Genomic DNA, 24,552 nt, shown 5'->3' with positions numbered 1-24,552 from the left:
GTACCTTGCCCCATTCTGTGCCATCTTTGGTTACAGTAACTACTATTTATTATCATTTATTGCGGATGTTTTCCTTTTGGTGACATCTTTTTAAAGAAGTTGTTTCTGCCAACTATTTTAAAAGACTCAAGGCCCAATCCTATTCCCTCTATCACCCATTGACACTGATAGCTGGCTTACTGATACAGGTCTTTCCTGAGGCTACTGGCACATTGCTGTGGCCTCTCGCTGCTTGAGGCAGTTGTCTGCCTACACAGAATGGTGTTTCGCCCTTTCTACCACCATATAGCATGCTATACCACCAGAACGCAAGTCCCAGCAGTATAGCATTCCTAAAGGATTGGACCCTGAATGAGCTATAAAACGTTTTCTGTAGTCTACAACCACATCAGAGTCACAGAAAGGCACTGAATATCTGTTTTGGGTCTTCAAAACATTCTGTAGGACATGAATGAACCCTCCAACTTCATTGATGGAAATATTGGTGGCTGCCACAATGACCTCTTGAATCATCCTCCATACATGCCAGGTAAGAGTGGTTTCCTTAACTTGTTTCTGGTGCACTAGGGCAGAGATCTCCAAACTTTTCAGCACAAGAGCCACTTTGTATATTTGACAGGGTGCTGTGGGCTGGAAAATTAATAAATTTAAATAATAAATACAGATGAAAGGGGGGAATTGATTTTGAAAAGGGATTTGGGGAAGCAGAAGCAAAACTGATTTATACAAGAAGAGGGGGGAATGGATTTTGAAAACAAAAATTAATTTTGGGTGAATTAATTAATTAATTTTGAAAGGAGGAATATGGTAAAGAATCAATATTTTTGGGAAAGAAATTGACAGGGACATTATTTGGAGGGATTGGGGAGAGAATTATTGTGTTGGAGGGTAAATAGTTGGGGAACAATTGAGTAATAAGTATACAGTATTGGCAACCTTCAGTCTCGAAAGACTATGGTATCGCGCTCTGAAAGGTGGTTCTGGCACAGCGTCTAGTGTGGCTGAAAAGGCCAATCCGGGAGTGACAATCCCTTCCACACCGGGAGCAAGTGCAGTCCGTCCCTGGTCTGTCTCCCTGGCCAGTAGGGAGACAGTAATAAGTAATACTGGGAGACAGTAATAAGTAAAGATGGGAGAATTTAACAAATTAATTTGTAAAGAGAAAACATACTTTCATTATATACTGGATAGAGGGGACTGATTGGCCAGCAGACTGATCAGCATATTGAATGTATCTGGAACTCTTACCGGGTAGATGGGTCTCATCAGCCTAGGAAGGCAGCTCATCTAAGAGAAGGAAACTCTGACCTCAAACCTCCACTGCCTTGTGGCTACATCCAGTTGTGGAAAAGGCTTCAGGAGTCAACCTCGAGGCAAAATCAGGAGCCGGAGTCCCTTAGGCAGTTCATGGCTGAACACAGTCACGTTCTGGCAACTCCTGCGACGCCGCTGGAACCAACCGTATTGGCTTCTGCCTTTCCATTGGACCATTCCAGGGACGTGGAGAGGGGGGATTTGCTGCATGGGTAACAGCCTATCCTCCATACCTTCTTTACCCAGGCTTCGCGCACTGGAGAGGACACTCCAACTTCGCCATACGGCGTCGGCACAACACGGGAAGCAGCAGTTTACCGGTTATAAGTCTTTGCTCGATTGGCGTAGAGCATGACGCCAGGGGCTGCTTCCGACGGTGGGAGAGATCATTGCATCTCATTGGGCAGCTACCGCCCGCCTTAAGCTGGGCAGTCCCCAGCCAGTAAGGTGTTGCCTCGCCACAGTCCGTTAACCTCATGGGGTGCGTGGGGTTTAGGGTGAAAACCGACAAGCGGATCGACAACTCTGCACCATGCAACAGAAAACAGAAAACTACTGCCCTAAAGCTGGGCACCTGGAACGTTAGGACAATGACACCTGGCTTCTCTGATGACCTGCAAGAAATAGACGACGCACGCAAAACAGCTGTCATCGACATGGAGCTGAGCAGACTGCAGATGGACATCGTCGCCCTTCAAGAGACTAGGCTGCCAGATTCCGGATCTGTCAAGGAGAGAAATTTCTCATTTTTCTGGCAGGGAAAACCACCAAACGAAACCAGGGAACATGGCGTTGGCTTTGCGGTCAGAAATACCCTGCTGAAATCCATCATCCCACCTACTGTGGGAAGTGAAAGAATTTTGTCCCTGCAGCTCCAGTCATCAGCAGGACCTGTCACTCTCATCAGTGCTTATGCACCGACTCTGTCGTCTCCAGCAGAAGCCAAAGACAAATTCTATGATGACCTGGCCACCACTGTCAAGAAAATCCCTGTAAAAGAGCCATTGTTCATCCTCGGCGATTTCAATGCTAGAGTTGGTGCTGATAACAGTTCATGGCCCACTTGCTTAGGTCAGTTTGGCACTGGGAGGATGAACGAAAATGGCCAACGCCTGCTAGAGTTTTGCTATCATCACGGTCTCTGTGTCAGCAACACGTTCTTCAACACAAAGCCCCAACATAGAGTCTCTTGGAGACATCCAAGATCAAAGCACTGGCACCATCTCTGGCACCAGCACGGGCAGGAGGTCTGGTCTAGAGGGTAGAGCCTCCATTTGCCTGAAGATTAACATCCACAAGGTCGCCAGTTCGAGGCCACCGGCACCGTGCGACCTTGAAGCAGCCGGCAAGCTGCAGCTGAGCTGTTCCATCTGCTCGGAGCGTGGGAGGATGGAGGCCAGAATGTTAAAACCAGATCGGAGTGTAACATCTTGAATGTGGTGGTTCTTGAAAGAGAGAACCTTCTTTCAATTTGTAAAAATCCCTGCGTGGATTTAATAAGCCTGCCTGTGTAAACCGCCTTGAATAAAGTCTTGAATAAAGACCAAGAAAGGCGGTATATAAATACTGTATATATTACTGTATATTATCTCGACCTGATCCTCACCAGACGCTCCAGCCTTCCTAGCATCAAGATCACACGCAGTTATCATGGTGCTGCCTGCGACACTGACCACTCCCTGGTGTGCAGCAGAGTGAAACTGCAAACAAAGCGACTGTATTACACGAAAAAGGAAGGAAGACCTCGCATTGATACCAGCAAGACCCGGGATCAGAGAAAAGTGGAGGAATTTGCACAAGCGCTTGAGGAATCTCTTCCAGGCCCGGCCGACGCAAACGCATCCAACAGATGGGAACATTTCAAGAATACCGTTTACAACACCGCCTTGTCCATATTCGGCAAGAAGACCAACAAGGCGGCAGAATGGTTTGAAGCCCACTCTGAGGAGTTGACACCAGTCATTGAGGAAAAGAGGAGAGCTCAAGCAGCATACAAGGCCTGTCCCAGTGAGCGCAACCTGCAGGTCCTCCGAACTGCTCACAGCAAAGTCCAACAGACTGCCAGGAGATGTGCTAACGACTACTGGCTCCAGCTCTGTTCCGAGATACAGATAGCAGCTGACACGGACAACATCAAGGGGATGTATGATGGTATCAAGCAGGCCCTAGGTCCAACACAGAGGAAAATTTCCCCTCTGAAGTCTGCCACAGGCGAGGTCATCCAGGATCGGGCGCAGCAGATGGAACGCTGGGTGCAGCACTACTCTGAGCTATATTCCAGAGAAAATGTAGTCACCGAAGAAGCACTGAACAACATTGAGTGCCTGCCTGTGCTGGAAGAGCTTGACAGTGAACCAACTCTAGAAGAACTTCACGTGGCCCTGGACTCCCTTGCCTTTGGCAAGGCACCTGGAAAAGACAGCATCCCTGCTGAAGTCCTAAAATGCTGCAAAGAGATCATCGTCACTGAGCTGCATGAAATCCTCTGTCTCTGCTGGAGAGAAGGTGGAGTACCTCAAGACATGAGGGATGCAAACATCATCACGCTGTACAAGAACAAAGGTGACAGGGGTGACTGCAACAACTACCGCGGCATCTCTCTCCTTAGCGTTGTAGGAAAGCTGTTTGCCCGAGTTGTACTAAAGAGGCTCCAGGTACTTGCAGAGAGCGTCTATCCAGAATCGCAGTGTGGATTCCGAGCCAACAGGTCCACCACTGATATGGTATTCTCCCTTAGACAACTGCAGGAGAAATGCAGGGAACAACGACAGCCACTCTTTATAGCCTTCATAGATCTCACAAAGGCTTTCGACCTGGTCAGCAGAGACGGCCTCTTCAAGATTCTCCCCAAGATTGGATGTCCACCCAGGCTCCTCAGCATCATCAGATCTTTCCACAAGGACATGAAGGGCACGGTTGTCTTCGATGGCTCCACATCAGACCCTTTTGACATCCGAAGCGGAGTGAAGCAGGGCTGTGTTCTTGCACCAACCTTGTTTGGGATTTTCTTCGCTGTCTTGCTGAAGCAGGCCTTTGGAACTGCAACAGAAGGCATCTATCTCCGGACCAGATCAGACGGAAAGCTCTTCAACCTCTCCAGACTGAGAGCAAAATCCAAAGTCCAGCTGAAATGTCTGCATGACTTCCTCTTTGCTGACAATGCAGCTGTCACTACCCACTCTGCCAAAGATCTCCAGCAGCTCATGGATCGTTTTAGCAAGGCCTGCCAAGATTTTGGACTGACAATCAGCCTGAAGAAAACACAGGTCATGGTTCAGGATGTGGACTCACCTCCCTGCATTACAATCTCTGAGCATGAACTGGAGGTTGTCCATGACTTTGTGTACTCTGAGCATGAACTGGAGGTTGTCCATGACTTTGTGTACCTTGGCTCAACGTTCTCTGACACTCTTTCTCTCGATACCGAGCTAAACAAGCGCATCGGTAAAGCAGCTACTACGTTTTCCAGACTCACAAAGAGAGTCTGGTCCAACAAGAAGCTGATGGAACATACCAAGATCCAGGTCTACAGAGCTTGCGTCCTGAGTACACTTCTGTACTGCAGCGAGTCATGGACTCTTCGCTCACAACAGGAGAGGAAACTGAGCGCTTTCCACATGCTGCCTCCGACGCATCCTCGGCATCACCTGGCAGGACAAAGTTCCAAACAACACAGTCCTGGAACGTGCTGGAATCCCTAGCATGTATTCACTGCTGAAACAGAGATGCCTGCGTTGGCTTGGTCATGTCGTGAGAATGGATGATGGCCGGATCCCAAAGGATCTCATCTATGGAGAACTCGTGCAAGGAAAGCGCCCTACAGGTAGACCACAGCTGCGATACAAGGACATCTGCAAGAGGGATCTGAAGGCCTTAGGGATGGACCTCAACAAGTGGGAAACCCTGGCCTCTGAGCGGCCCGTTTGGAGGCAGGCTGTGCAGCATGGCCTTTCCCAGTTTGAAGAGACACTTTGCCAACAGTCTGAGGCTAAGAGGCAAAGAAGGAAGGACCATAGCCAGGGAGACAGACCAGGGACAGACTCCACTTGCTCCCAGTGTGGAAGGGATTGTCACTCCCGAATTGGCCTTTTCAGCCACACTAGACGCTGTTCCAGAACCACCTTTCAGAGCGCGATACCATAGTCTTTCGAGACTGAAGGTTGCCAATACTGGAACTCTTTCTCTCAGATTTCCAAAGGGTGTGTTATAATTTTGAGAGTTGAGAATCAGGCAGAGTTACTCTTGTGTTCACTCCGTCTCACTCCACGCAGACAGACAGACAGACAGACAGACAGACAGACAGACAGACAGACATGCTGTCTCTCAACTTTCTGGGGTGATCTTTGGGGAAACCTCTTCCACAGAAGCATCTCTCCAAACATGGCTCTGCATTCTGGGCCCATCAGCAGGTTGCTGTGAACCAGAACAGTCAAGCTTTCCCACCATATGACGTGGTCCACATCAAATCTTCCTGTGGGCCGGATTTAGCCCCCGGGCCAGGGTTTAGAGACTCATGCAGTAGAGCATCAAAATTTTAGGTTGCTAATGAGCTGAATTACGTAAACATTCCTAGTAGTACCGTGTGTGAAGTATGCAAATGTTTAACAGTGCCATTGCAACGTCTGCCTTCAGACTCGATTCTAGTTCCTTCTGTCTGCCATGACACAGTGGTTGAAAATCACTGGTCTACAAGAAAGAATGGTCCTTGCTCTTGTTAAGAGACCACTATTAACTGGGGAACCAGTGTGACTCACATGGTAGTTCTATCTATATTTTCAACACTGGATGGCTGTTCATCTCAGGACATGGAATAGAAGGTGGTTTGTTAGATGATCAGTCCCTGAATATTTTTGCCAACATATGTTGAACTTGTGTATAAGCAATGAATGTGTTGCACTAAGTATGAAAATGTTACTGTCTGTGAGAATCAAGCACAGATGAAGGGAACTTAAAAGGATATTTATTTCCCCAATTTGTTAACTGCAGCATACCATCAAGTAACACAATGGTCTCCTTTGATTTATTTATTTTTTTACAGCCTTGGTATTAAGGGAACGAGGACTACAACTTGTGACAATTTGCATGGAAGATGAGCAGCACCTTCCTGATGGGACACCTGTCAGTCACTATAATGTGCATAACCTTTACGGGTGGTCACAAGCTGAGCCCACCTACTAGTAAGTTGTTTGCATGGTTTTCTTTTCTTCAGTTCCTAGAACCTTCTGCCAGCAACTTAACACAAGGGTCCTGGTAGAGACTGTGTACCTCAAACCCCCCCCCCCCCACACACACACACAAATAAAAGCCTCCCTGGAATTATCACCACTCTTTTGGTTTCCCTGGGTAGTCCTTCAGATATTCAGTCTTAATAAGAACCACTCCATAAGCTTCAGAATATGCTTTTTCATTGTCATGCCTCTGGGACTATGGCAGCACAGACCCAATCCAGTTCTAATCCAAGATCCTTCATTCCATGTTTAATAACACAGGCCAACACACATTTTGCTTCCTTAAACGTTACACCAATTCCTGGTTATATTTGGGGTGCCGATTCCATAAATGGCATCCATTTTGCCCTATCACGTCTAGTTTTGGGGACACAACATAGCCTCTTTAGTGAATGGTTCAAGCAGCTTCCATATGTATACATTCGTGTAGTGTTTTTTTGTAGTGTGAACACTGGAAGGTCTTGTGCTCCTTCCCATGTACAGTGCAGGGACCAGCTGTAAGTTCTGTTCTCTGGTTTGTACCTGTACAAAAATCACTGGAAAATGTCAGAAAGGCCAGCAGACACCTGTACAGGCAACAGTGAAAAGAGCAAGAGGAAGCATTTGACATTGTATTTACAGAATGATTCCAAAATCTACACAAATCCAAAATCCAGACATCTTTCCATCCCAAACAGTCAGGATAAGGGATACACATCTTGTAATTTCAGTACTCTTGTATCTTCCTAATAGTGGAATGCACAATGCCACCGGAGAACGTGGGATCATTATAACCCGTTCAACGTATCCATCCAGTGGACGATGGGCAGGACATTGGCTTGGCGATAACTATGCAAGATGGGATCAGCTTGAGAAATCTGTCATTGGTAGGATGACTCTTCAACATTATCCCCACAATGTTATGTGCCAGTAACATGTCAGATTGATAGCACTGCTTGTTTAATGACAGGCTAAAATGGGGGGGGGGGGAGGTGTTCTAATTCTGGTTTTCTAATATTCCAAGAGAAAAAGTTATGTGGAGGTTTGAAAATATATCATTTGTTTCTTGTTTTAAATCAATTGTCTTACATTGTGGTCTTTCATCTCATTTTAACAGGCATAATGGAGTTCAGCCTCTTTGGAATCTCTTATGTAAGTCGAGACACTGAATTAACTCTGTATTTGAAATTCACGGAGACATTTTGTAGTAGTGACCTGGGAATTTCTTACACCTACCCTGTTTTCACATTTTCAGTGTGGTGCGGACATCTGTGGCTTCTTCAATGACACAACCTATGAAATGTGTGCCCGCTGGATGGAGCTTGGAGCATTTTACACCTTCTCCAGGAATCATAATGTGATTGGGACGAGGGTGAGTCAGTTTTGTGGTGCATTGCATCGAACAGTATACAGCAACTTCTTCAGATTGAATGGGGAGTTGAGAGTAGGGACAGTCATTCCTGGTGCTTACATCCAATTTTAATCAGACCCACTATTAAAGGGGCTGATCCAAGGAGAGTTGAGATGATGATGATGATTAATACCCTGCCTTTCTTCCCAAAGGAATCCAAGGCAGCTTACAACAATGGTTAAAAACAAATTTAAAACATAATTTAAAAAAACAAGATAAAACATATTTGTAAAACAGATCTTAAAAGCAGCAGTCAGATAAAAGTGTAAAAGAGCATAGAGCAGCAGTTTATAAAAGGATCCAGGCCTGTAACCAGGTATTAGAAGATGTTTAAAAAATTATGTTAAAAAGGCCAGGAACTCAGGAGGCTTGTCTAAACAGAAGAGTCTTGAGGCCTCGATGGAAAGTTTCAAGAGAGGGAGCAGTTCGTAAGTCAAGGGGAAGGAAATTCCATAGAGTTGGTACCACTACTGAGAAGGCCCTGTTTCTTCCCGCCACCCCACATACCTCCTTGGGTGGCGGCACTTGTAAAAAGACCTTCTCTGATGACCTAAGAGGACGAGCCGGATTGTATGGGAGTAGGCAATCTCTAAGATACCCTGACCCAGAGCAGTATAAGGCTTTAGGGCAGGAGGTCTGGTCTAGAGGGTAGAGCCTCCGTTTACCTGAAGATAACATCTGCAGGTTGCCAGTTCGAGGCCACCGGCACCAGCACCATGCAACCTTGAAGCAGCTGACAAGCTGAGCCGAGTTATTCCATCTGCTCTGAGCGTGGGAGGATGGAGGCCAGAATGTGAAACCAGATCAGAAAAAAACATCTGAATGTTGTGGTTCTTGAAAGATAGAACCTTTCAATTGTAAAAATCAGAACAGCCTGCCTATGTAAACCGCCTTGAATAAAGTCTGAGGAGAAATCTGAGGACCAAGAAAGGCGGTATATAAATACCTGTATTATTATTGTTATTGTTATTGTTATTATTTAAAGGTCAAAACCAGCACCTTGAATTGGGCCTGGAAAACAAATGGGCAGCCAGTGCAGCCGCTGGAGAAGCGGTCTGACAGAGTCAAACCGCCTACCTCCAGTAACCACACGGGCCGCCGCATTCTGCACTAATTGCAGTTTCCGAACCATCTTCAAGGGCAGCCCCACATAGAGCGTGTTACAATAGTCTAACCTTGATGTCACTGTGGCATGGATCACCATGGCCAGGTCTGCACGATCCAAGTACGGCCGCAGCTGGCGCACCAGCCAAAGCTGAGCTAAGGTCCCCCTAGCCACAGCCGCCACCTGGGAATCCAGGAGCAGCTGTGAGTCCAGGTGGACCCCCAAGCTGCAGACCTGCTCCTTCAGGGGGAGTGCAACCCCATTCAGCGCAAGTCAATACTCCAGCACCTGCATCAAGGGTTTCAGAACCAGGAGAGCCTCTGTCTTATCCGGATTTAATTTCAGCTTGTTAGCTCACATTCAGATCCTCTCTGCCTCCAGATAGTGCTCCAGGACCTCAATCGCCACCCTGGAGTCTGGAGGAAAGGAGAGATAGAGCTGGGTGTCATCAGCATTTTGATGGCACCCCACTCCAAATCTCCAGATGATCTCTCCCAGTGGTTTCATGTAGATGTTAAAAAGCATGGGAGACAGAATTGAACCCTTGGCACCCCACACCTCAAGGGCCAGGATGTCGAAGAGGCATCCCCCAGCACCACCATCTGAGACCAATCCTCCGAGTAGGAGCGGAACCACTGTAAAACAGTGCCTCCAACTCCCAGCTCAGCCAATTGACCCAGAAAGATACCATGGTTGATGGTATTGAAAGTCGCTGAGAGGTCCAGCAGGACCAACAGGAACGCACTCCCCCTGTCCACTCCCTGGCGTAGGTCATCCACCAAGGTGACCAAGGCGGTTTCTGTCCCAGATAATCCGCTTCATCCAAGACCCTCTGGAGTTGAGATGCCAACACCTGCTCAATCACCTTGCCCAGAATGTTGGAGACTGGCTGATAGTTGTCTAATACAGTGGAAGCCAGGGTGGACCTCTTCAGGAGGGGCCGAACCACCACCCGTTTCAAAGCAAATTAAAGCTTTATGGCAGGAGATGACCTATCCATTCGGCTGGACTTGTATGTTTTTGAATGATGTATGCAGCTGCTGATGCACACACTCCCCACTGTTGGCAGAATTTCAGCTTCTTTGCAGCATCCCTAAAAATATAAGGAGGTCATTGGTTCATTTCTTTTGTCAACTTAAACCATAACTGATAGTTTCACCCTTTTCCTTTGATTGCTACCCAACATAGAACTTGGTGTTTATGTGCATCTATGCACCATTTATAGTTTTAGTTTCCATAAACACTCTTAATAGGATAATTGTATGTGGCTGGTGTGGCTCACTAGAAGAAATTTGAGAGAGGATCGTCATGTCAGTTGCCGTGGATGTCCTAATGTCTACTCCACTTATTTTGTTATCCCATTTTTTACAAGTTCAGCTTATATTTGCTTATTCTGGAGTCTCTGAAAGTTCATGACACATTTCTTTTGAGGAAGCTTGAAATTTAGTCATATAACTTTTTATTTGGAGTGGGGGTAGAGAGTGGGAGAGGAGCAGAGGATATTATGTAGTTTGAATGAGCCTCTCATCTCTTTTGCAGAGGCAAGATCCTGTATCTTTTAACTCATCATTTGAAGATCTATCTAGAAATGTGCTCAACATACGATACAAATTGTTGCCCTATCTCTACACATTGATGCATGATGCCCATGCCACTGGCAGCACAGTTGCACGTCCTTTGCTGCATGAGTAAGTATGAAATGGCCAGGGTCTGCCTTAGGAAGTACAGGGCTCAATTCCACATGGTCTTTGTGGGGCCCTGTGGGGTCTTTGTGGGGTACATTTGTTTTGCTCAAGCTGGCCCTGGAAGTTGCAATATCATGGTTAATGTCTTCACGTCGTGAATGAAAGATGAACTCAAGATACTGAGTTTTTTTTAATCCAAATGATGAAAAATATCTCAGTTGTTTCCTAAGCCAATTCCAAATTCAGACTCTTATTATATTTCCATGACCATATGCTCAAGTGTGTAGTGAGGTACGAACACCTCTCTTATGCATTGCAGTGTTCTTGACCCCAGCCTCCTGTAAGCCCCTCAGTTTTGCACCACTTCTATTTTCTTTCCCTGAAAATTACCTGTGGAAGTAGAGGTAAAATGAATGATATGTGGGTGAGATCTCATTGAAGACCTCAGCACAAGACTCCTCCCCCATCCTAAGTGCAGGAAGCATTTACACACCAAATTGATATCTCATTATGAACAAGGGGGCAGGGGTTAAATCACATGTCAGTTTCATCCTAACCCTTGGATGCTTGACAAAGGCAGGCATGGAATATACACAGCACCTGGGCATCCCTCAGCATGGAACTGTCATGGTGTTGCTAGGCAGCAGAAACACCCCTGCATCCAAAGAAAACTTCAGTAAAATTACAAATTTGTTGTTCCACAGGGCTGTGTTTTTCTTTGACTGTGACAAGCAATGTAAACAGTAAAAAGAGCCATGTGTTTAGATTTTTTTTCCTGGGTCCCTTCTCTTCTCTGCATTTGCAGAGAGCTAACTGAGTCACACAGCCATGACTAATAATCACCTGTGATCAATTAGAGAACACAGGATTTTCAGCCTCTGCAAATCACCATGCTGGACTGAATAAATGGGCAGCCCAATCCTATCTGCCCCAGCACTGTGGGATACAACAATGCTGAAATGGCCACTGCTGTATCCTATGATGCTGGGGCAGCCACCGGAGTTCAACTCAGGGGAAGGGAGTGTTTGCTCTCTTACCCTGGGTAGCGGTGCTGTGGCTCCAATGGGTCTCCTCGGATCTGCACCCGCTGTTGAGCAAACACAGATTCGAGGAGGCCCAGTTGGGCTAACTGGCCGGGGAGGGGGACTAGAATATGGCAGTAGACCCTGCTGCCGTCTCTGACCCCTCCTGGACCGGATCCTCTGCCCTCCCCCTGCTTTTTCCCTTCCCTCCTCCTGTCCTGGGAAGCTCACCACCACCCAGTGGTGATACTTACTATTAGTGACTCCTCTATGCTTTATGGCACATTTGTGACAGCCAGAGCCAGTGGTGTGCATGTACTGCACTGGCAAGTATAGGAATGGGCTCTTAATTAGCTCTACAAAAGCTTGCTAATGCTAATGCAAAAGACAGCATTTGACCATCTGAAAAAGAATGTGGCTGCAATCCTAACCACGCTTTCCTGAGGGTAAGCCCCATTGAACAAAATAGGACTTACTTCTGAGTAGACCTGATTAGGATTGTGCCCTAAGTCTGCTTAAGTCAATGGGAATGGTTGAAGGTATGTTTTTGCACCATTACTGCTGACAATGATATGTTTTAACACCATTTAGTGTGGACAGTGGGAATGGTAAGAGGTGCGTTTCGACACCATTACATTCAACAGGGGATTGGAGGTGTTAATATTTCACTGAACGGTTTGAATTATACTGATTCACAAAGGCAACTCCCTTGTCTAAAAAAAAAAAAAATGTCAAACTTTTATTTCATTGGGGGGAGGGATTTCTGAATAGGCCAAATTATAGTTAGTAAACTCCTAACTTCTGCCCCTAAACCCCCAAATTTTTAACAATGCTATGAGAATGCACTTACTCGTATAAAAACTCTACTTATGAAAATGTCCATCTTGAACTGTAAACAGTAAAAAAAAAACAAAAAACAGATCAAATACAGTCCAATTTTTTATTTGCTTGTGCAACCTCCATCCGTGGGAAAAGATATGTTTTAAGGTACTAGTGGGGAGAATGGGTGTTCATTAATGCTGAAGGCCTGTTAAATCATGAACTATAGAAGTCAGCATTTATGATCTTTAAATGTCCGTGGAACTTTAAAGTGAGAGTTGGTGTGCAGGTTCAGTCTCCTTCTTTGCAAGGGTTCCATTCCCAGAACTCATGTGGATGGCAAAAATTGCATTAAAGCAAATCCATGTAAAAAACAATGTCCCTTTGCTAGGTGATTTAAAAACAATCTTGCTGACCTTTGTGATGTAAGACAGAGTCATTAGGTAGACAATCCAGCAATCAGTCTCCCTCCAGGTGCTTAGAAAGGCTTCCCTCTGAGCCAGCGACCCCTTCCATCACAGAGCAAAAAGAATACAAAGTGATTATCCTTCTTTCACATGCTCTGGGGAATGGAGGGGTTGCTTGCCTTGGAGTGAAGCTGTTCTAAGTGCCTGGAGAGAGAATGTTTGATGGATTGTCAGCCAGTTGCCTTCTCTCACATTAACAAGCCTATTGTTAAACAACTTTTTCCCTTTAACTGAAAGGACCCTGAGATAAAACCGCCGGTGGAAAAATCCTTGGATTATTAGGTTATACCTGTATAATGTATTGAGACGGTTGTACTCTTCAGAAAGAATAAGGGTGCAATCCTAAACCCTTATGTCAGTGCTTTCCAGCACTGGCATAGCGGTGCCAATGGGCCGTGTGCTGCATCCTGCAGTTGGGTGTCACTCACAGAGGCCTCCTCAAAGTAAGGGAATGTTTGTTCCCTTGCCTCGGAGCTGCATTGCCCTTATGTCAGCGCTGGAAAGCACTGACATAAGGGCTTAGGACTGCGCCCTCAATGTAGCAAGTGAAGTCATATAGAGATGAGAACAGGATCTTGGCATCAAACCTAACCTACATACGTTCTGTGGAACAGCTTGTGAATGACTCTTCTTGCATGATTTGCATCTCCACCTTTCTAGCTCTGGATTGCATCAAGAGAGTCTTGTGCATGTTCAGTTGTACATCTGTAGCTTCCCTACAGATGTTGAACTGACTGTGCAGAGGTCCAGTGTGCACCCCTTCAGCATGCTTAGCTTTTCTTATGCATGATTGTGAGCTTGGAAGATGAAATAACCTTTGCTTGCCAATGTTTCCTCAAGGTTTGCCAATGACAGGAATACATGGGATATCTACAAACAATTTCTATGGGGCCCAGCACTTCTGATCAGTCCTGTACTAGATCAAGTAAGTAATCTAAATCATAGCATTTTTTAGAATAAATAGAACTGAGACCGTGTAAGGGAATAGCAGCTTCATTCTCTGATCTCAGGCTCACTCTCGGTCTTATATTTAGTAAGTGGAACTGCAGGCGAAATCACCTGTAGTAACTACTGTTTTTCTCTGGGTGATTTGCTTTGTGTTTGCTGATTGCATGAACTTGAATTTGTGCAAGTCAATTGTGCCTAAGGGCAGGAGCAACTGTAATGTACTGCACCTGAAATTTTTCTGTTTCACTTCATTCTACACTTATCTCTTTCAATTCTAGGGCTCTGTGACAGTGCGGGCTTATATACCAAATGCACGATGGTACAATTATCATACAGTAAGCTGCTTAAGACATTTTTTTTTGTCACTTCATATCAAAATACCTGTTTGCAACATGCACAGAAAGCTAAGTGCCTTACCCATCAAAGTTAGCTATAGCAACAGTCTATGGCAGTGGTATTCAAACTGGGGCATTGCGACATCCCAGCCTGAAGGCCCTGGCCTGTGCCCCCTTAAGGGGTGGGGGCAGGGGGAAAGGCAGTGACGCAATCCCCAGGATCGCGTCACTCAGGGGGCTGTAGGGACTGGGATGTATTCACCAGTCCCTGCAGCAGCCTTCCTGGGGTGTGGGGAGCCTTGCGCAAGCGTCTGCAGGGTTCCCCAGCCTTCCAAAAGTGAAAGTGGAGCAATCACGCTCTGCCTGCACAAAACTGGAAGTGGAGCGCAATCACTCCACTTTCACTTTGTGGAGGCTGGGGAGCCCTACAGGCACTCGTGCAGGGCTCCCCGCAACCGCAGGACGCTGCTGCAGGGACTGGTGAGTGCATCCCAGTCCCTGCAGCCCCCCTTAGCGACGTGATCTTGGGGATCACGTCACTGCCTTCCCCTGCCCCCACTTCCTCCCTCCCCTGCAAGGACTTACTGCAGTTTTTAAACTCCTGGAGAGTTTGAAAACCACAGGTCTATGGGCTAACTTTTTCAGTCTGTGAATTTTCCCTTCAGCTTTAGCGGAGGCGGGGTGCGATTGTTCCGCTTTTACATTCACAGCTGCAGGGAGCCCTGGCAAAGGTTCGCACCGGGCTCCCTGCACCCCAGGGAGGCTGCAGGTGGCTTGGGCAAGTGTATCCAAGCCCCTGCAGCCCCCCTGAGCGGTACAATCCTGGGGATCACACCGCTGCCTCCTCCCTGCCCCTGCTGCCTCCCCTCCACTCCTGCAAAGACTTACTGTGGGTTTCAAACTCCCTGAGAGTTTGAAAACTGCAGCTTTAAGGACATATTTAGCTCTTCCATTCAAATGTACAGGATCAGAAAGAGTTTATCATTGTCTGGGTTGTGTCTGTAGATGTTTTGCATGAATAAACCATATTATACACCTTTCTTCCCAGTGGCAGTTCTGTGAACTGCCAGCCATCTCAATTGAGACATCTTAGGAATTCAGAACTTTGGTCTGAGCTAATTATTCAGGTAGGCTGATTTGGTTATAAAAGTTTCCAGACTGAATATGACAGCACTTCAGTTTGTGCAAGGGCTAACTTGTGTCGCATGCAGCTTCTCCTGTCATTGCAGTACTATGGAAAGGGCAATGTTTTCTTCTGAGTAAAACTAAACATACTACAATTTCAAATTCCTACTGATATTCTTTCAGGAAGAAAACATTGGAGTGCGAAGACAGTTTCAACTGTTGCCAGCCCCTCTGGAGCATATAAATCTTCACATCCGGGGTGGTTACATCATTCCCTGGCAGGTGCCAGCCATTACTACCAATGCCAGGTTGGTACCACTTTTCATGGAACCTACTGAGCTTTGTTCCTATTTATCTCATCCAATGCTCTGTGTGCATTGTGGTGTTGCATGATGTGATCCTCAATATGCAGTGGAACATCCTCCCTGCACATCAGGACCCCTGCACCTTCAAAAACAGGATGGTTGGATTAAATAATGGCCTTTGAATAAAGCTGATGTCACGTTGGTACCCACTTTGGGGTTTTGAATATTGGAACTAAGCACGTAGTATTTTCATCCTCCCCCCTTTTCCCTTCTTAAATCCATGCATTAAGGTGTAGCTCTCAGAGACTTGAGCTCAATTCTTGTGGCCCAGGTGTAAAACATTCTTGCAAACATGGTGTCTTCATCTGCACTGAACAACTATTTGCATCACTAGAGTTCCATCCTAAGAATGAAATCTTGTTTGAAGTGCCTTGGATGTTTTCAACGTCCTCCTCTTTTCCTTTTGGTAATAGAATAATGCACCAAGATTATAGGCTTTTCTGGAGTAATTATTTTACAAAACTGTTTCTTTCTTTCTTTCTTCCAGCCGTCTGAATCCCCTGGGACTTACTGTTGCTTTGGATGACAGTGGGAATGCTCAAGGTCACCTTTACTGGGATGATGGAATCACTATTGGTACGTGCCGTAAGGTAGAAAAGGATCAAAGTCTGATCCCTGTTTTATTGCATACATTATTTGATTGGTATCCTGTTTGTCCTTAATGGTGGTCCAGGTGCTTGAGTCCCATTTCGTTCTCACATGATAAATGCGAGATACAGTGATTGGTCCAAGGTTGTCTTTAGACTAAACAAGAATTTCAACCCAAGCTTGCCCCATCAAATTCAGCAGGCTCTCCACTCAATACATTCCTTCTCAATCTATTTTTCTAGGAAACATAGAATATAAGAACTCAAACAAAATGCGCCAATACAGAGCTGTTCATGGCATTATCTCTTCTTCCGTGCTTCTGAATATAAACACCATTGCCTGATGGGCTTTTGCAGGCTAGGCTTTCTCCTCTTATTCAAACTTCTAAATTGGAAGAGACCACCTTTCTCTTTTAACTGCCATACAGATAAGAGATAATTCACACAATGTTTCTGCTTTTTTAATACTAGATGCATATGAGAAGGGACTTTACCTCTTGCACACGTTTAATGCAACTCAGGTATGAATATTTTCTGAGCCTATGTACTTGTTTGAGATTGAATATGCTACCAGTACTAGTGCCAGGTTGTGGGGGCAGGGCAAACTTCATGGGGAAAAAATGTTTCTGGGTGCTGTGGGAGTCAAGAAATGAGTTAAAACACGTCCACAATGTTCAGTGCAAGCATTCAGTGAGAAGTGCCTTCTCTCACTTTCTAGCCAATAAGGGAAGGCAGAGCTGGGATTGACAAATAAGGGAAACAAGGATTATGTGCTTTATTTTATTTTTTTTTATCACAAATGTGGCACCTTAGAGCTAGAAAAAAGACTATAGTCACAGTTCATTTGTTTAAGGATAAAATTTGCAAGTTGCTTTATGAACCCACTGGGTTTTTCCCCCTTCCCTTGTGAGAACTAACAAGAGTCTATCCAATTTCCAATTCAGGTCATAATTCATATTTCAAAATGTGCAACTTTTGTTTTTAAAATGTGTTTTTAAACTTTTAAATGTGATATGTGCATATTCACTTGAAGAGAGAATAAGATTTCAGCAATGCTCAATTTAACCTAGGAAGGAGTATGGGGGTGCAGTTTAGTAGAATAATCTTTGTATTCTTAACAGTCTGCCGGGGAGACTGTTCTGCTGGGGAGTGGGGGGGGTGATTTTTGACTCTACCTCTAACCTACAGTCTTACCAATGTGCAACTCTGGTGGACACTCGTTAGATTAGATGGCTAAACAATGTCTAGGTCAGGGGTGCTCAATAGGTGGATCGCGATCTACCAGTAGATCGCGAGGCAAAATGAGTAGATCGCGGAGTGCCGACCCCCCCTTCAGGTGCCTCTGGGAGGAAACGCTGGGAGTAAGGCCCATTGTACTCAATGGGGCTTACTCCCAGGTAAGTGTGGCTAGGATTGCAGCCTCACAGCCTAATCCTAGGCATGTCTACTCAGGAGTAAGTCCTGTTATACTCAGTGGGGCTCAAGGTACACCAACATACATTGTACACATAAATGTTATATGTTATGATGGTGCGAACATTGTAAAAAAACTCTGGTAGATCTCCGGGCCTTGCTGGGTTTCAAAGTAGCTCTTGAGCCAAAAAAGTGTGAGCACCCCTGGTCTAGGTGGTCTACGTGCCTTTAAAGGTGAACTAGTTTCATGATACAAAACTAACATGGAAAACGACCAGGGTGCCAGACCATTATAATTTTGATCTCAGTTTAGGTTCATCAGTATTTTTGAATTTGCTAGTTCTGTTCCAGTTCAGACCCTTACATTTAAAATGGCCTAGTAACGAGTTCAGGCATTTTGAACCAGTTTTGATGCATTTGGTACTATATGGAAGCTTCTTGCTTACAGTGCAACATATCATGAAATGAATACAATGATGATAATTTCAGGGGCTCCTGGATATCAACGTGGCCCACTTGGGATACCATGACCCAAACGGGTTAAACTTTGGTGAAATAAAAATCCTTGGACAAGCAAGCCGCATTGGCAGAGTTACAGTCCTTCAGAGTGGTACAGAGACCCCATCCAACCATACTGTGTCCTATAATTCCACTACACAGGTAAGGAAAATAATTGTGAAACTTATGAACCACTTTCAGATCTTTGGGAATTTTTCCTTCTCAATCTTTGCATCAGGTGCGCTTTCATTCTTAATAGCATTCTCATTTTTCTGAAGACACTCTCACATCTTTTGTGATATTCACCTGTGTAGCTTAAAATAGCACATACTTTTGCCAATCAACTTGAATTGGGACAGCAAAATGGAGGAAAAACAGCAGTGGTTATGTTTTGCTACTCTATGTTTTCATGGCTGCTGGAGGCTGATAATTTGCTGAGGAAAAAAGCAATTGTGTGCTAGTCCTCGTGGTGCAAGATATCTGGCCATTCAGGCTCTGAGACAACAGTCTCAACCAGTGACTCTGCCTGGAAAGCAGACCATACATTGAACTCCTGTCAAGTGGCTGTGACAGTTACATTATCATTTATATTAGCTTCCCTAACCTGCTGTCCTCATGGCCAAACTAAATATTAAGTGGAATCCATAACGTGGCCCAGGGCTCCCCCCAAAAACAGCACACAGGAGCTATAAAACAGGGCAACCCAAGCAGCAGGGGTAGGGGCTGTTTAAAATTTTTCCTCTGCATCTTCTCTGATGCCAGTCGTGCACTTCCTATCTATATATTAATTAGGAAAAAAATGTTCCATTAATGACAATAGCCCACATTACACATTCCATATACTATGTAGTTTGAATGTAATTGAGTAGGAACTCATTTTTCCTCTGGTCAATTTCTTTGGTTCATGTAAGTTCCCAGGGTTTCTTTCTTTCTTTCTTTCTTTCTTTCTTTCTTTCTTTCTTTCTTTCTTTCTTTCTTTCTTTCTTTCTTTCTTCTTCTTCTTCTTCTTCTTCTTCTTCTTCTTCTTCTTCTTTTAAAGTTTGGTGGGAATGGTTTCAGATCACATCAACCAAAGTACCAGATACTCTGCCTGCAACAATAGCCAGCATTTTGCCACCACATTCTACCTAACTTGCAGCCTGGACTGAAGTTCTATCTTTCCTGCTCCCTCATTCTGATGATGAACTCCCTCCTCGGATGTCATCCCTGCTTTCCACTTGTTTGGCCTTCTGAATATGACCTAAACTTAAAATATGGAATCCACTCTGGTAATCTGGAGGAGGTTCCTCCCTCCTCAAACGCCAAGCCAAAAAAAAAAAAAAAATGTTTTAAACCCTGCAAGAAACTGTATAAGAGGGGACTGTTCTCAGATGTTCTGGAAGTTGGTTCTAGAGATAATAACCCTCTGCCTTGCAGCCATCCCATTGGCTTCAGATGGCAGCGATATCCTAAGCAGGACCCTCTCTATTGATTATACCCCATTCTCTACTAACTTTATTCATCTGAGTCTATGGCCAATTTTACTTCATTTCAAGTGTCACCAAATGCAAATCATCAAAGTTTGCAACGCAAAGCTTCTATTCACTTCTATTCACAAAAGACATTAAAACTGAAGAGTTTGTTTTGTCCTTGCTGCTTTTATTTCCAAAGGTTTTGCAAATCACAAACCTCCAGCTTGCACTGGGACAAGCTTATTCATTACGCTTGGAGCCGGGTGTTGCGGATACTGAAAAATTTAACTGTCATCCATACCCTGAACCCACTGGAAGCACCTGTGTAGCTCGTGGCTGCATCTGCGAGGTACTGTTTAGATTACAACTGAAGAAGGAAGAACCTGAAATGTCAAAATAAAATGTTTTTAAGTGATCTATTCTCATCTGAGCCATTTTAATACTGGTTTATTATCAAAACACGCTTTGGAACCTATTTATAGCAAGTAAAAATTAATCTTTAAACAGAAATAAAGTAATACCAACTTGAGAATGGAGAGGCAGGTTGGCCCAGTTGATAGAGAGGCAGATAAACATTCAACACTTTGACCAAAAACCAACTGGCATCTTTGGGAGTGTTGCTCTACCTCAGTCTCACGTCCAACACTTGTCAAAATGGAAATACTGATACCTAACAGCAGTGAAAAGCAATGCATGTCCCACAGGTGTGCATGCACAGAGTAGGCCTACTTACAGTCTGATCCAATCCTGGGTCAGCTGCGGTCTCCCTTGTGGTGCCCAGGAGACAGTAATCACAAATGTGCTCTAAGGCACTTTGCAGTGGCCGGAACAATGGAGACACTGGGAGGGGAAGCCAGCGCAGCTGGGCTGGGGCAGGGAAGGATGGGGAGAAGGGAAAAAACTGGGTGGGAAGAAGGATTGTTCAGACCCAGGAGGGGACGGAGATAGCAACAGAGGCTTCCATCGTATCCTATCCACCTTCCCATGCCTGAAAGCCCTACATGGGTCAAGTCAGATCTGCACCAGCAATTGAGCTGGTCCAGATCTGAGTAGACCGATAACAGCTGCTGGGGTTCAACCCTTATCTCATGGAGACCTCCAGCTGCCTCCCTTGCTCCGCAAGGTACAGCAGAGGCCTTTTCAGTGCCACTGTACCACAACATGGGCAGCCTGAATAGAATTGGGTTATTGGGTTCTCCATAGTTTTGTTTTTCATCATCTCCCATAATCTTTATTCTGAAAAACCAAAGTTGTCTAATGTTGTCTCACTGAAGACAATATCTTTTTTCAGGTTGTCTCTACCCCTGGAGTACCACACTGTTATTATCCCAGTAACTATGGCTACTCTGTCACCAACATCCAAAACTCTACTAATGGTGTGACTGCTGACCTTGAGAGAGACACCAGCTTCCCCAATCCCTATGCAGATTCTCCTCCTATAAACCTGCTTCGCTTGGAAGTGACCTATCATTCCAACAATATGCTTCAATTTAAGGTAACCAACACCCTCCTGAGATAGACTTACTTTCCTCCTCCCTGATACTTTTATCTCTAAAAGTCACATTATATGACAACCCACAAGTGGAGACAACTAGAAACCCTTCCTGACAGTGACTCACCACACAAGCTGTACACAATGTTAATAAACACTACTATGTGTCCCTGCAACACTATGTTATGCCCATACTGTCAGTGTTGCTGCTGTAAGAGAAATGCTGCAACGAAGTACTGTGGATGATTTATGTGTTGAAAGTAAATGCACTTCTGGAAGAGTACTGCCACCTTAGGAGAGGTCTTGCTAAGAGCTTTTCGAAAGTGATGTTCCTTGTTGACCCTTAAGGCATGAAGGCTCTTGTATCAGAGAAGTGATGCAGCTGTCTGATACATTGCATGTCCATTCATAAATGTCTTTTCCATAGATCTCTGACCCCAACAACAAAAGATATGAAGTTCCAGTTCCACTGTTCACACCAAGCACCCCAACAAGTACAGAAGCCAGCCGACTTTACAGAGTGGAAATTGTGAACAATCCGTTCGGCATACAGATCCAGCGTGCCAGTTCAGGAGCGGTGATGTAAGTGGAATCTTTGCTTTTGCCGATACATTCATTTTATCATGAACAATCAGAAGAGACCCTGGAGTCTTGATTTTAATCATATGTTCTGGGAGCCTTCCTATGACACAGTCATAGCATCCATATAAGAATAACTTCAGAGCAATCTGTCATAGCATATTGCAGCAGTTCCCAAAGTGTGGGTCCAGGACTCACAAGTGGGTCATGACCCAGTTTTTGGTGGCTTGCGAAACTGACACTGCAGATTAGGCAAGGGTTAAACAAGCTACCACTTGCAAGGCGGTGGGGAAGCACTGCTGCCCAATCACTATTATAGCCACACTATATAAATCAAGCAGCCACCTCTAGGGCCTCTAAAAAGTTTGAGAACCATTGGTGTAGTGGATAAAAAACTGAGTTGCAAATAGGAGCATTCAATTTCCTGGCAACCTGGTATCTTCATAGTTAATAACATGTCATTTTTGTGGTCTCAGTCAGTGTTCCAGCACATGGAAAATATCCCAGCTGTCATCAACTGGCTCTATAAGCTGTATCTGAAATGTCAGTGTCAACATGACATCTGTGATAATTAACCACCTTTCTTTAAAACACAATATCAGGTTGTAGCTCTGCATCTCAAAAGTTTTCGGCAGTTTCCTGGCTAGTCTTTTCTCTCATGAGAAACAGCTGTGTTCTACAGCATGGAGTAACTCCTCTTTTCTTGCAGCTGGAATTCTCAGGTGCCCGGCTTCACCTTCAGTGACATGTTCATTCAGATTGCCACTCGCCTGCCATCACAATATGTGTACGGATTTGGAGAAACAGAACACACTCAGTTCCGGAGGGATATGAACTGGCAGACCTGGGGAATGTTCACCAAAGATCAACCTCCTGGTGTAAGCAGAGACCTTGATTCTTACATTTCTGCTGCTTTCTCCTTTAAAAAGGCGTGCAGTCTAATCTGTTTTTCCATACTGTTTGCCCCCATGCTGAAAAGTGTAATGGTAAATTATATGTCTAGGTCAGCAGTCTCCAAAGTGGAGACTGCTGCATGCTGGTAAAGCCATCCCTGACAAGGATACCACTTATCATTCTACCCGGGGGCCTCCTATTCACACCTCAGATAACCCCCAACCTTTGCACCAGCCAGCCACACATGCCCAGAAATCTGGGTGCAAAGCCTGCTGGAGAAAAAGACCCTGGAAGCAACTGGCAAGTATGAAGGTTTAGGTCGATCTGCAGTGCAAACGGGAGGCTCCCCCGTGGAATGTTAAGTGCCATTCACACAGGGGAGGGATTAAGCAAGGTGCCGAATCTGGCCCACAGGCTGGAGTGTGGAAAACCCTGGTCAAGGTCATGATCTGGCATGGTGATCCAGGGCAGTAGTGCCTAGTGGTTGACAGTAAATGAATGAAGAACTTCTCGGGATGAGAAATATTATGTATGGTGCAGCAAAAAAATAACAGATTCTGTTTTCTTTTTTCACAGTACAAGTTGAATTCTTATGGTTTCCACCCTTTCTACATGGGACTGGAAAATGATGGAAGCGCTCATGGAGTTCTTTTGCTCAACAGCAATGCAATGGGTAGGCATCTCACCTTGTCTTTCCAGCACAATTTCATTTACGGCTGACTAATGTTTTCATGGTGATTGAGGATTCATTTCTTACTTTGTCCTCTGGATTCTTCAGATGTCACCTTCCAGCCGACCCCTGCCTTGACATATCGCACAATTGGAGGAATCCTGGACTTTTACATGGTTTTGGGCCCGACTCCAGAAGAAGTGGTTCAGGAGTACACTGAAGTAAGACAGATTTCTTTTTAGAATGTATGTGCCTCAATGCAGCAATGACATTTGTGTCCAGACAACCTTCCATTGTGGATGTGTATCCAATGTGCTTTTCTTCCAGGGCCAATTGAATTGGCTGGGTGTTTCCCTTTTTTTAGATGAAGAATGAACAGACCCTGTTCATTACATGGTTGATTGTTGCACATTGTAATGTGAAACCAAAGCAGGATTTAGACCCTAGAGTTGACTACCTTTCTTCCCTACTTCCAATTTTGGTGCTATTAAAAATATATATTTGTTGTTGTTTTTGTAGCTGATTGGACGACCCGTCATGCCACCCTACTGGGCACTGGGATTTCAACTCTGCCGCTATGGATACAAAAGTACATCTGAAGTTGAACAGCTGTATGACGAAATGAGGAGAGCTCAGATACCCTATGTAGGTTTCTTGCAAGACCAATGTGTTGGTACTTGCAGAACTCCAGTGCAGAACTATTCTAGAAAATAAAAAAAAACAGTAATTTGTAGAATCAAGTTCAAATACTGAACAATCTCATTCAAACAAAAAGTGAATGTGCAACATGATATGAATATGTTGATGATAAACCTTATTAATAATTATTTTCACTATTGCTGACACTTTATCTTGAACATTGTAAGAAAACAAGGCTAAGGCATTCAGTATCAAAACACCAACAGCAAACATGATGTCTCTCTCTCATCTGAGCAGGAGACAAAACCTTGAGTGAGACAATGCAGATGGATCAGTGGGATAGAGGCCCAGGCTTGATTTCAATGGCTAGCATTGAAATAGCAGGTTTACCTTCTTCCCTAGTGATATCCCTTAATACTTACATATTACCTTACAAGTAAATGGTAAAGTTCTGCAACTTTGGATACAATTGTGGGGGATGAGGGGAAACAAAGGGTGACTGAGGTTCTAATAAAGAATTTTCCCA

The 24,552-nt window shown here is 44.9% G+C and overlaps 1 protein-coding gene across 1 annotated transcript in view; it reads left to right on the top strand.

Moving 5' to 3' along the window:
• The window catches only part of SI (sucrase-isomaltase), a 159,359-nt gene that overhangs the window by 114,947 nt on the left and 19,860 nt on the right, over positions 1 to 24,552 (top strand). Inside the window, exons 58-76 of the mRNA XM_066621541.1 lie at positions 445 to 529; positions 6,353 to 6,491; positions 7,275 to 7,408; positions 7,639 to 7,673; positions 7,777 to 7,893; positions 10,577 to 10,725; positions 13,871 to 13,955; positions 14,257 to 14,313; positions 15,622 to 15,746; positions 16,291 to 16,379; positions 16,862 to 16,911; positions 18,293 to 18,463; positions 19,952 to 20,101; positions 21,044 to 21,247; positions 21,672 to 21,826; positions 22,533 to 22,701; positions 23,294 to 23,390; positions 23,496 to 23,608; positions 23,907 to 24,032. Coding sequence (XP_066477638.1) covers positions 445 to 529; positions 6,353 to 6,491; positions 7,275 to 7,408; positions 7,639 to 7,673; positions 7,777 to 7,893; positions 10,577 to 10,725; positions 13,871 to 13,955; positions 14,257 to 14,313; positions 15,622 to 15,746; positions 16,291 to 16,379; positions 16,862 to 16,911; positions 18,293 to 18,463; positions 19,952 to 20,101; positions 21,044 to 21,247; positions 21,672 to 21,826; positions 22,533 to 22,701; positions 23,294 to 23,390; positions 23,496 to 23,608; positions 23,907 to 24,032 — 2,250 coding nt within the window. The remainder of the gene's footprint in view (positions 1 to 444; positions 530 to 6,352; positions 6,492 to 7,274; positions 7,409 to 7,638; positions 7,674 to 7,776; positions 7,894 to 10,576; positions 10,726 to 13,870; positions 13,956 to 14,256; positions 14,314 to 15,621; positions 15,747 to 16,290; positions 16,380 to 16,861; positions 16,912 to 18,292; positions 18,464 to 19,951; positions 20,102 to 21,043; positions 21,248 to 21,671; positions 21,827 to 22,532; positions 22,702 to 23,293; positions 23,391 to 23,495; positions 23,609 to 23,906; positions 24,033 to 24,552) is intronic.

The sequence above is a fragment of the Tiliqua scincoides genome, chromosome 3 (genome assembly GCF_035046505.1).
Source record: "Tiliqua scincoides isolate rTilSci1 chromosome 3, rTilSci1.hap2, whole genome shotgun sequence".
Classification (NCBI taxonomy): Eukaryota; Metazoa; Chordata; class Lepidosauria; order Squamata; family Scincidae; genus Tiliqua; species Tiliqua scincoides.
This window is presented reverse-complemented; position numbering and strand designations above follow the sequence as displayed.